Source organism: Python bivittatus, unplaced genomic scaffold, assembly GCF_059951505.1.
Source record: "Python bivittatus isolate LINGU-HERP-01145 unplaced genomic scaffold, Pbiv_v1 ctg000980_np1212, whole genome shotgun sequence".
Taxonomy (NCBI): domain Eukaryota; kingdom Metazoa; phylum Chordata; class Lepidosauria; order Squamata; family Pythonidae; genus Python; species Python bivittatus.
This window is the reverse complement of record NW_028277125.1, coordinates 48,413,419-48,426,841: the sequence shown is the minus strand read 5'-3', so window position 1 is coordinate 48,426,841 and position 13,423 is coordinate 48,413,419. Positions and strand designations below refer to the sequence as shown.

At 36.8% G+C, this 13,423-nt stretch overlaps 1 protein-coding gene across 1 annotated transcript in view; it reads right to left on the bottom strand.

Annotated features, from left to right (window-relative positions):
* SORCS3 (sortilin related VPS10 domain containing receptor 3) overlaps positions 1-13,423 on the bottom strand; it is a 525,782-nt gene that overhangs the window by 213,526 nt on the left and 298,833 nt on the right. The window contains exon 4 of the mRNA XM_088132244.1: positions 10,544-10,702. Within this exon, the coding sequence (XP_087988370.1) occupies positions 10,544-10,702 (159 nt within the window). The remainder of the gene's footprint in view (positions 1-10,543; positions 10,703-13,423) is intronic.

Here is a 13,423-nt window from a genome sequence, read left to right as displayed (position 1 = left end):
ACTGTTCACACATCCTGGTGGTTGAGCTGAGTTTGTTGACCTTTTGCAGGCTATATTTTTCAGGATTGGTAGCCAGGTTTTGTTGATTTTTAGACTGTCCTCTTTTTTATTGAAACTGTGCTGGTGTTTGTGAATCTCAATGGCTTCCCAGTATAGCCTGGTATAGTGACTGTTGGTGTTGTCCAGTATGTCTGTGTTTTCAAATAGGATTTTGTGTCCAGTGTACTTGAGAGCATGTTCAGCTACTGCAGATTTTTCTGGTTGCTGTAGTCTGCAGTGTCCTATTTGAAAACACCAAAACAAGCAGCCACTCAGTAACCCAACTCCCCCCCCCAATCCCCCCTTCCCCCCCCCCCCAGATCTCTATAAATACCCACAAAAGGGTCACATCACCCTGGGCACAGAGAGAACTGCTCCTGTCTGTGCTCCTGCACTCTGAAGATGCCAGTCACAGGTGCTGGCGAAACGTTAGGAAACAAAACTTCCAGAACATGGCCACATAGCCCGGAAGACCCACACCAACTACCTAGCCTTCTCCATTCCAGATGTCTCCTGTTTTCTTCAAGAACCGAAGATTATACAAGGATCACCTGAATCATGCCAAGTCCTGCTAGAATATTTCTAACATCAGGCACCTCCCTGTATTACTGTTGGAGACCATGTCTGGCTTTCTACCATCCACACAATGCCAGTTTATTGGACCGTTCCCCTTATTTGCATAGATCTATCCCATAACTTTTACTCCAGCTTCTACCCATTAAGGGTTTGGACAGAACATCAGGTGATCATCACTGCCAAAGCAGAAGGAAATGTTGAAATCCAGAAAGGGATTCCTTAAGCCAGCTTGATTTCCAGCAAGATTACACATGGGAGACAAGCAGCTGAAGGCTACAAAATGGAAAATTCTGAGAGAGAAGAAGGGAGGATTACATTACAATGATTACCCCACCTGGAGTTGAGGGGAAGAATTCAGAGATGGAGGAGTACTTGAAATGGGAGGTATGGCAAACTGCAGACAGCTCTGCAAATGCACAGCCAATGACCATGGCAAAGACCAAGGAACTGGTGAGTAGAGCAGTTCCTTGGAACCTCTCTGGATAAGGAGAGGATGGGAGATCACCTATATGTGCTCCAGACAGCTGGTCCTCACAAGGAAACCACAGGATAGTGGTTTTCCACAGGTCTGAGCGCTAGGAAATGACAGGATTAGCTATCTTGCTTGCAACCACAATAGAGTCTTTTAAAGGACACTAAGTTCACAAACCTCACTTTCTAATCACTTTTGGAAATTGCTCATTAACTATTTCTAATCTATTAGAGACCTTCAGACTGACAAGTCTGAAAATGCCAGGTAAGTATGCCTTCAATCCTGAATGAAAGAAAAATTTAATCATAAGCTTAAGAATTTAAAGAATCCGAAATAAACAGCAAAAAGCTAAATAAGATTTTGATCTTAGAAAATTATAAATGAACTAAGGATCCAGATAAAATTGGAATACTGAAACTTCTACAAGATTTTGGAAATAATTATAAAGAGCAAACAGCTTCTCGTGGGAAATAGACTGTTTTGGTTTTTACAAGACAAAACAAAGATAAGCAATTTAATTATTTCAAAAACTGGACACTAGGGACTAAAGTTTTTAGGTAGAAGAAAGCTTTACAAACTTGCAAAATGTTGCAAAGCATTCTAACAATGAAAATACTGAAGACTTTTGAAGAATGGAATCAGAAAATAGTAGCCACAATATCAACAATGTCAGTAATGATGTCTGCTTCTACAGATAGACTATGTCCAAAAGATATTATCAAAGAAATGACAGATATAGAACACATTTTAACTGACAAGATAGAGATGGTATTGAAAGTGGATTTACAACTGAAAGACCAAAAGAATTACTTAGAAAAGGATGTTTCACTGGATCCACAAAAGAAATTGGCTGAGGCTTTAAAATGTAAAAGGTAAATACAAATGGCAAACCAAAAGACTGACTTGGATAATTTTTTCCTACTGGATTGTTAAAGTCTTGAAGAACTCTGTGTGATGGGACAAAGAAGAAATAAAGAGAAATCAAATCCTATGACAATATTAGAATGAACTAAAGATTAAGATTGTTAGAAGTAAAATGAAGGAATGCAAAGTTAATATATTTGATCAAGGTTAAAACAAGGTATGTTGTCACCTCTAGCAACCCTTTACAGACACCAGGACTGAAAAGGTGATGTTTCATGGATTTGTTCATCCCATATCCCATAAGAGATGGGATATAGGATGAAGAGATAAATATTTGTAACTTTAGAGGGGGTGAAGAGTCACTAAATTACTTTATACTTGTGATGAAGGTTGGAAGTCACTTCTTTATATATTTCTTTTCTCTTATTATACTCCTACTTTTCTTTTTCTTCTCTCTTTTTTTCTTGCACTTTTACTCTTTCTTTCTGTTTTCTTTCTTTAAGTTTGTATTAGATTTTACTATTATAATCAAAATTCAGATAGATAGATAGATAGATAGATAGATAGATAGATAGATAGATAGATAGATAGATAGACAGACAGACAGACAGACAGACAGACAGACAGACAGACAGACATATTTCAAAGCCAGGAAACAAGCGGATATGTACATGGCTGAAAAGATCATGTCATATAAACCATGGCAGAGAATTGATTCTAGTTGTGGCAGGATTGGGATGGGATGGGATGGGATGGGATGGATGGATGGATGGATGGATGGATGGATGGATGGATGGATGGATGGATGGATGATAGGAGGAAGCATCACAACATTCCAATCTGGGTGCTAACATGTATAGAATACTGGATTCCAGGGTACTGTTAGATGAAGAATTTCTTCATATCTATGGCTTCCTAATTCTCTGCAATAAATCTACATATTGAACCTTCTTGGGTCTGTTTTGGAATGAAAAGTCGTGAGAAAGTTTGATTGTGGCACTTCGTACAAAGCTCTGACATCAAGGTGTATGTGTCATCTCTTGCTTTAGCTGACTTATATCAGGGTAAGATTTTACCTGAAGGGAAAGCTATTCATTTTACATTTTAATTTCTATCATTTTAAAATTGTTTTCCATAGAATGCCTCTCTAATTTAGAAAGTTAGCTGGCAATGCAACTTATCTGCAGCTGATGTAAATGTATTACAACAACAGCTATGTTTTGCTGAGGTATAAAAACATTTGGAGGAAGTCTCATTTCATTTTTTAAGTAATTTTCCTTATACTTCTCCCCATATATAACCTATTTGTTGTCATCTTCTAGATACTTGTAGATATTATGCAATCTAAGCAGCCATGATCAAACCATACCCAGAATTATACTTTCAAATTGGGGTGCTGTGATTATTGGAAAGACCTTATTAGGACGAAGATTGACTACCAGGTGCCATAATGGCACACTGCTGAATGAGGTCTTTAAGAAATATATAGCAATCTGTAGGTGGGACTTTTTTTTTTTTCCTGATGAAGATTAATGAAGAGTCTTGATGAGGAATATGCTTAGTAGAGTATGACACCTTTGATTACCAAGTTCTTTCATTTTAAAACTTTTTTGATTAGCAATACTATGGCAGACATTTTTGTGATAAACAATTTTTATGTCTGCCATAGTATTGCTGATTGCCTATTGCTGATTGCTTATCTGTTATTGATTATGGTATTCTTATGCTGTTCAGTTAGTTCTTGTAATATACACAATATATTCATTTCCATATTTTAAAATCAAACATTACAGATTTTGCAGAATGAGTTCTGAATAGAATTTGTCAATAGCAATGCTTTACTGTAATAAATTCCTACTTCTCATCCTTTTGACCTCTATTCCCCTAAAAGTATTTCACATCTATCCATATTTTTCCCACTGATCTTATTCACACAAGAGAAGATAAATACCAAATTTGGGAAGGATGGAACCTGGCAAGGCCAGGAAAAAGAAAGAAAGTATTTGGGAAAAGGAACTTGTCATGGCAAAATTATTGTTTTCAATCATGTGTTAACAAGGTCCTTTTACTGTAAATGAGCCAGAGAGCTTTGGATAATGGGAGGTTTACAAATGTTAATAAATAAATCTTTTTAAGAAAATCAGACTTCTGCTAAATGCCTATTTCAAAGTATATTTAGTGGCTATAGTGATTGAGACTCAGTTATGAAGCTCCATAGATAGATAAATTTGAACCAACCTCATATGTGCATTTCCTCTGTTAGCTTCCTGGACATAGGGCAGAATACAAATATACCTGTACATCCACATCATGGCTTCACATAGCCTCTGGGATAAAATAGGAGATTCCTTCTAAAATAGAGGCTTCTTTTTTTAGAAAAGGATATTCCTAAACATATTGGTATGCATGGACCCAGTTGATTGTTCAATAGTTTCCATTAAGAAGTAGATGAACTGTGCACCATGGGAATTGAGATTTAAAACAGATTATATCTATGGGAATACAATAAATGGACACAATACATCTGGAACAAACAGCAAATTGATTTGTTTTAGCCTCAAGCTATATACTATGCCCTCTGCTTTATATGAGATGGCTCATCCCCCAATTACTCAATTTGATTGACACTTAAAACAGGTCAATCAGCATATTGACTCTCTTTTACTATAACAAATAAGACTAAATTTATTCTTGTCCTTTCTGGACAATGGCAGAAGCTTCAAAGGAAAGCTGAAAGAACATATCAGTCTTCATTTGATCTCTTCACCAAGGACATCTAGTGGTCTAAGGTCATCTTTTGCCTGTGGGTGATACCCATGGCAACACAGCTTTTAAAAATGCATTTAATTGCTGTTTGATCTCAACACTATTATTAGGATGGAAATGCTCAGGTCAGTTACACATTTTCTAAAAATATTGCTGTGATAGTTTAAATGTTTTTTCTTGATTCATGTTCAAAACAATAAGGTGCATGTTTTCATATTCTTTTCTGTTTTTTTATTCGCACATATTTAAGTTATAGAATTCATTTTACTATTTGCACAAGGACTTCCTTACCTATTGACTTTTGCAATCACAATGCATTAAGGAAGTTTTTCCCAACCTCGTACCTTCCAAATGGGGCTGCAGGTCTATGGGAGGAAAAGTCCAATGCATTAAAAACACCCTGGGTTGGGAAATACTACATAGGGTTATGGTATCCTTGCAAATGTATCTCTTGCTTTTACCAGTCTCCTTGGATATCACCACAATGCACAAAACTGTCAATAAAGAAAAGTGTAGAAAATGAGGTATTTTGTTTACAAATAGTTAAAACTTCTGATCGTTTTATCTCTTAAATTTAAAAAATATTTTCTCAATGAACCAGATACTATCCTTGCATTAAACAGTACATTGGAAAGAGTCCTGCCAAATATGCATGATTATATTTCCTCTCACTTCTTCAGGCTTGATTATGTGCCATCAATTTGATGTTGACTTTTAGTGACCACATGTGTAGACCTATGATTTCCCCAGCCTGGCCCTTCAGTCATCCAGAAGTGCACCCACCAAGTAATCCAGCCCATCCACCTTATTGTTAGCCATCGTCTTTTTTTCTTCCCTTCAAACTTTCCCTACATTACTGACTTTTAAAGACACTAGATCTTCACATAATGTGACTAAAAGTCAGCCCTCCAAGGTAGGCCAGGTCAGGAAACAGACACCACAAGAACTACTGGAACTCTACTTTATTGTTAAAAGGTATAATCTTGAAAGCCTGATAGATACTTTCTCTCCTCCCTGCCCCATCCATCAAAGAGAATCAAGGCAAGGCAATTGAGTCTTTCTCACTCCATCCTTCCTTCCAGGGCTAAGCTGGTGTTTACTATTGAATTTCTTCTTCAAAGCCATGTCCATATTCCTCTACATGTTTCCCCCAATCAGATTGAATCTCCCTTCCCATGCATAAAGAAAACACAGGCCCAGGTGCTTTGGGAATCAATTACAGATTCACTCCCCCCACACTCGCTTGGCAGCTCCCCCAGGGTCACTACACAGAGTCAGATGAAGCTGGAGAGTCCACATTCCCTTCCTGTTGCACAGTGAACTATAGTAGAGAGTCTATTGTGGCAGAAAACCCAGAATTGTCTTCATCCTGGGTGTCACTGTCTACTAATAGTAATGGTAGATTATGGGGATGGGAGATGTGTGGGAATTTCAGTTGGGACTGATGTACAAAGTGTGGGGCATGGACATCTGTTACAGTTTCTCACAGTCTCCCAGACTCAGTATAACCCTTCCAGTGAATCAGATATTCCAAATGCCTTCTCCTGGATCTATTATGCACAATAGTTTCTACCTTATACTTTCCACTGGAAAAGGGGAAGGGGAGGAACAGCTTTGGAATTCAAGAGGCAGGGTGCTCCTCACCGATGGAATATTGACCAAAACTTCATAGAAACAGGCAACTCCAACCAAAAAGCCACTGGGTTAATATATTGAGTAATTAAGAAAATGGTTTTTCAATGGACAGGTGGAAGGTAAAAACTTAGTGGAAAGCTACACCAATCTCCCATTGCAGTTTTGGCACCTTCTTGCTTGTGGGCATCTGTGCTATGCTTTGTATCCTAAAAGGCAGAAGCTATCTAACACTTCAATATCTTCATTGTCAGTTCTGAATTCTAAATCTGGTTGCTGTACCTTTCATCATTAGTTTGGTCTTTTTTACAGTATTTTTAATCAGCCCCATTTTTCTCTGTGCTCTGTGCATTGGTCAGATTATTGATATTTCTTCCTCCAATTATAAAAGCACACTCATATTCTTCTAATCCAGTCTCCCTCAATATATATTCAGTATATAAATTAAATAAATAAAAGGAAAGTATGCAGATTTGTTTCACTCCTTTGCCAGCCTGGGGCCATCTGCTTTATCATGTTCCATCCAGATTTCTTATAAGGATTCCCATTTTCTGACATTTTACAATTTAAAGAGATAAATCTGATAAATAAATAAAAATAAATGGTCAACACAATTGAAGGCCTTTCTATAATCAATTAAGCACAAACAGACCTCTTTTTGGCATTATTTGGTTTTCTCATCAGGCATCTCCTTTCCATGTAGGGTGGTAATTTGTGTTGGATGATTCTAAACATTATTTTGCCAGCATATGATGCCAGCATTGTGTATCCTGTTAAGCCTCCTTTCTTTGGTATGGTATGCTATAATGGTAAATAGGAATGATCTCGGGAGACAGGGAAAGAGCCACAGCCAGAGGAACAGTTCGATAAGAGGCAGTTGGCCCACAAAAGCAATGTGGGTGTGGCAAAGGGTGTGGCAAAAGGAATGTCTCAGAAGGAACCCTCCCTAATTTTGGGGGCTGTAAAGGTGACAGGGGAGAAATGCACTTTCAGACTTGCAAGATTCTGTTAATGTAACCTTAGAATAAAGTAGAATTAGTTCGCCTCAGCATGCTTCCTGTCTGGACTATTTTGCAAGGCTGACATATACGGACTAAGTCTTCCAATCTGTTGAGATTATATACTCTTGACATTCCTGGTATTCTTCATCCAGCCCACCCAGGAACACCTCTATTGCCAAGATAAAGCAGCATAGCAGAACCTGAAGGAAGGGTCTTCAGGCTTACTTAAATATATTAATATTCTAAGTGTGATAGTATCCTCTGCTAAGTGACCCATGAATCAGAACAGAAACATGTTAATAACCTCTATTTATGCCCCCATAAAGAGAAGCTTCATGAAGCTTCTTCCACTTATTTCCAGGAAATAAAGGAAAACAATGATGCAATGATGTAGGAACAGTCCTCATGTCTGAATTGGATTCATTTCCTCCAGCAGAATAGAACTTCATGCAAATAGCTACAATGCTAAGTTCAATCAGAGCTACTTTGATCAACTACTACTATCTCATCCTTAGAAGCCAGTCACAGAATAGCAATAATGGATTATACCGTACATTCGGAAAAAAGCATAACTACTTTCCCTCAAACTAGATTTCATGTAGCTTTTTTATCTAACACTGCATTCTACCACTACTCCTCCTTTGCACCTTCAAAGGTGAAATATTGTAAGCCATGCAGAATCATTTTTGAGTCAGGCAGCCTCAAAATTCAATAAATAAACAAGCAAGCAGTTTGGTTTCTATGTTATTCACTAAGGTGAGGCCATGACAAACTCTAAGTCAATAAGACCACATGTGAAACCTCTTGAATTCCTTCATCTATCATAATCCAGTGAAGTAAAAAATAAAAAACAAAAAACTATCTCTTAATAGTTTGCTTCTTCAGCAAAATTTTGAGTGAAGTATTTGAACCATATAAAAGAGTTTTAGCAAAACATTCTACCCAGTGTCAAACTATCCCAATGGAATGCCTTGACAGATACAGTACATCACATACCACATCTGATTCTTATAGTTACTTTTTCTAAGAAGAATCACAATTGATTTTTTTTTTGCTTTCTAGCTTAAAAACAACATCAAACCATTCAGCAACATCAAATGGTACACTAGATCTTTCAGCCTGTACTGCAGAATTCCTCAATACACTGAATAGCAATGCTTGTAAAAGTTTGACATTTGGCCTAACAGAATAAAGCCATTTAACATGGCTATATATTTGAAAATATCATCAATGCACCATTAGATAATTAGCAACGTACTCCTGATATATCTGTGAATTATATAATAGAATTTTAAAAATGAATTAAATCATTTAAGTAATGTACTAAAAAATTGGGTGACTGTGGTATAAGACAGCACAAGAATCACTAGCTTTTGCTCAATGAGTACTAATGGAGTTTATTCACTAAGAATGCAGGCAAAATAATTTCTGGACAAAAATTCCATATAAATTTTGCAGACATACAGGTGCACAAAGAGCAACTTTAGAATCTACAATTCATACGTCTTGTGTCCTCTGTTTCCTGAGCCCTGCTCTCAGTTTCCTTACATCTGTTCCCCAGACCAGGGTTCCTCAACCTTGATAACTTTAAGACGGGAGGACTTCAACTCCCAGAATTCCCCAGCCAGTATTGCTGGCTGGAGAATTCTGGAAGTTGAAGTCCACCCGTCTTTAAGTTGCCAAGGGGTTGAGGAACCCTGCCCCAGACAGAGTAGAGATGGAAGAAGGCTATGAAAATACTAAGATGCCTTTTTATTTCAAATGAGTATCTCTAGAAAAGACACCCATATGAAAGCACTTTTAGTCTTTTTCTCTTGTAAGTCTATAGACCATTACTATCAGAGTTTAAATGGTTCACAGTGAAATACAGTGTTCTACACAAGGAGTCAAACATTCAGGAAACAGCATGGAAGGAAAAAAAATCACAATCTCCTCTCTTCCTTGTCCTCAGTCTTGAAGTTCTATGAGTTATCTACAGACCCACAGAGAATCTATATTCCTATTTATTTCCCTGCTAGATCCTTGAGAGGGAAGTTACTCACAATGTGCTTGACAATCTTAATTGCTTCTATTAGCTCTGTTATCCAATATGACTAGATCTTTACTGCTTAACCTCATTGTTTATAGATAAAAAGACTATAGAAGACATTAGAATAGAACACCTTGTTGAAAATTAGCAGATAAATGGTAGTACACATTTTAATTCTAACAATGTTTTAGGATTATTTCTCAGAATGGGTTATCCTATGCACATCCTGAATATGTAAGTATGTTTTCTCCAGTAAAATCACTAATGTCTTTGTGCTGAAGAATACCTTGTGGGGAGGGGGATACACTATAAATTGTGTTATAGTCTTAGTGCTTCTGGGACAACCTCATTCACATCAAAGTAAGTGATTTCCAAAAGTAGAACTACTAAAGAAACTGTAGGTTTCTTCTATCATGTGTTGCAGATGATTAAGCACATACTTAATAGCATAAATCCAGATTGAGAAATGAAATAGGGATGGAATCTGCATAGTTCAAAGGAATAAGAGATAACCTATTGTGGTAGCAGGAGGTGACCAGGTTGCCTTCCTGGAAATACTTAAAACCAAGCTTATATCTCCCCAGCCTTTCAGAACAAACTACTCTAGTGGTTGCAAAAACGATAATACAAAAGGCTGAATGTGCCTTGCCCTTTGCATTAGAAGCGTTTTTTCCATCTTTGCAGCAAACTAAACAATCACTGCTACAGTTGCTCCATGCGGGGGGGGAAAATGCCACTATGAGCACATTTTTTTCATCTGTTTGATATTGTATTGAAAATATCCCTAGGATAATTTGTTATTGTCTTATGAAACCTGACTTGGTTGGGTGCCACAAACTGGGATCCTGGGTTCTGACATCAAAACAAGCAACTGTAGTCCAATTAGCTTTATTTGTTTTTGTGCAAAGGGGGAGGAATGGGCCTCACAGCATCATCAGGCTGCTTGTACACAGGAAAGAAAAATAAGCCAGGTATATTGATTTATCATGCCTGAGTAATAATAACCAATGAGAAACTATGAAAGTGGAAACTTCCAAGTCCTGAGGAGGGATGCGTGGGAATAACATAATGATCGTTGCTAGTAGTACATGTAATGCTAAACTATGGTTTGGTGTTGCATTTGAAATGGAGTTTGGGAATGTGTCCAAGGAGAAGGGCATGTACCTTTTGGTCAATGCTGTATGCTAGAATCCAGTCCTCTTGCTTAGGATGGAAGAGCAGACTCTGGATGTAGAAGCTGAGTCGATATTTTTGATAGGTGGCACCTTCATCATTACTGATGAGTATGCTACTTTCAATCTCAGGATCACTTAAGAGCATTATCTATATAAAAACAAAGTAGGAAAAGTTCAAGAAAGTCTAATAATCTAATAACAAACTGAAATTACTATCATGCATACGGTATGTAACACACATTTATGTAAGATTTCCACATTGTGAATTCTGACACCAAATCACAATCTCAGATTAAATGCTAAATAGGGCATGGTGGTGCATCATCTGTAGGTACCTGATGAGATGCCCCACTCTTCAAATATCACTAAAATCTCATGGGATTTCATTTAAAAGTCTCAAAATGTCAGAAATCCTCATATGAGAAAGCTGAAATCTCAGAACATCTCTCTAAAAGATCATGAAGTTTTGTTGCTGATGAGGATGGCACAGACACCTGCTATAAAGAACAAAAGGTTACCAGGCAGAATCATGTGTTAACCTCTTCTGAACAGATGAGTATTATTAAAAGAAATACAGATGGCATCATTCATTTGTTTTTCAGATTTGTAGCTACACACTCCCAGCAATGCCAGCCTACTGACTGAGAAGAAAAGACCCACACAATCATTCTTCATTTAAGATCCAGCAAACTCCCAAGCTAAAAGGAGACAACTTTTGTACATGATTCAAATTCACACATTTGGCCAACGTATTCAGATGAATTTTCTAATTCTATTTAAACATAAATCTTTTTCAGCTCTAGAGATTTTTTTCCTCACAGGCATACCTATGTACAGTATACAGAACACAGAACACCATAAATGATTTGCCATTCTTCTATAAAATTGCTTGTTCTTTAAATTAAATGAACACTTTCTATACTTTATCTCAAAATGTAGAACTTTACATATTGTAGAAATTCTAGAAGGACTATGCTCAAATGCAAAGACTAAAATCAGACCATTCTGTATAAAAACAGGGCACAGGTATAAGCCACTCCTCCCACTGAGAAATGAACAGCTCTCAGTCCATTAGAGTACACAGGGAAGAAAAAGATGCAACATATGAACCTGGGGACTATTAAATATACAGACTGAGGTAGCGGTGTCCACAGGGAGTCAGGATAAATTTAAATAAATTTAAGGAGGAGGAGGAAGAGGAAGAGGAGGAGGCAGCAACCATTTCAATGTTATTAAAGATCCAACCATTTTGACTATACCCTGTAGACACCCCTGGACTGAGGCTTACAGTTGGCAGATGTTTGTTTTGTGTTTTAGTTATGACTTGTCTAATATCTGTAATAAAGCTACCTTATCTAAGAACTTATCTTTGCCTACTAGCTTTCAAATTCAAACAGCAGTCTGGGTAAAGTCTGACAGCAATAATGTTAAGCCAAATCATACATGAACAGTAACTAAGCCTAACGCCTATTATGAATGTTATGTGTCAAACTTGATTTGCTTGGTGGTTTCAAAACTGACAGTGATGCCTGTGGGTTTATATAAAATAAATTCACTAAAATATTAACATGGTAAACTGCATCATCCTGATAGTTATCAAATAAGAATTTCTAAGACACTTCATATATTTATTTATTACAATACTTACACACTGACTCTATGTAGTTCATAGTTAAAAGGCATTGCATAGTTAAAAGGCATTGCAAATCAAAAAACTACATTTGCCAAATGGAAGCTTACTCAGTACCTAAAAAAACGTTGAAAATTTATTAGATCTTGTCATTCTCCCATGACCTGTCTTTCAAAGCTTTACATGCCCTCATAGGGGCAAGATCACGAAATGGCATGGGAATTGTCAATTTCACAAGACGTTAGCCTACTTTTGGTAGGGGGGAGTTATGCCATAGACACAAAAGATTGTGGTTCCCAGTGATAATGAAAAAGCGATAATTTTGTTCCTCCAATACAGCCCCAAAGTATCACAAAAGGAAACTGAATCAGAAACATTGAACATACAAAACACAGATAACTGTATACTCTAATTCTCTATGGAAATAGATACAAAATGGATTTGGTAAGCAAATCAAAAGTCTAAAGATTCATAACACCTATACAAAATTGAAGAATGTTAAGCTATATGCTAATCAAATACATCTTTTACAAACCACTCAAACTATAATCTTAAATCTTAAAGTATTTCAATACACAAAATAAGAATTGCTCAAATTAATAGGTGTATGTTTCTCAAAAACTAAGTTGCTTTTGTATTAGCAGAGATCATCAAAAATCTATGTATGAAACTATGATTGGGGGAAATAACTTTGCCAAAAGCAAGCAAATATTGTTGAATTGTGGAAAATTCTTAGGACTCCACTGCTCCTCATTAGACAAGACACTGCAAAAAGTATGGGGGTATAAAATAGTAAAAAAAAAATTTTTTTTTTTAAAGTTGCTTACATAGTCATAGACTTAAAATAGAGAGAAAGAAGAGTCAGAGATTTCAATGTATTAAGCTTTGCTAAGCATCATGGATGTTTTAGCTTACACCTAGGACTATTGGGCTCAACACATAACTGATTCTGTTCTTGCTGAAAATACAATGTTATATGCCTCAATTTTATGCAAAAACATTAAGAAGGAATTGATAAACAGAAGAAACAAAGGAAAATTTGGGAAAATAATCATAAGGATGTGGAAAACTTTTGGTGCATGAAATATCTAGCTTCAGATGGTCCATGCACACATATAGACATGTGTATTTGTTCTGAACTCAGTCCCAAATGAGCCTGTTTTGTTGCAGGCACAGTCCCCAAAGTGGTTGTTCTAGAGAAAAGTGTCTTGAACATTCCATTCTGTTTAAGCTGCTATG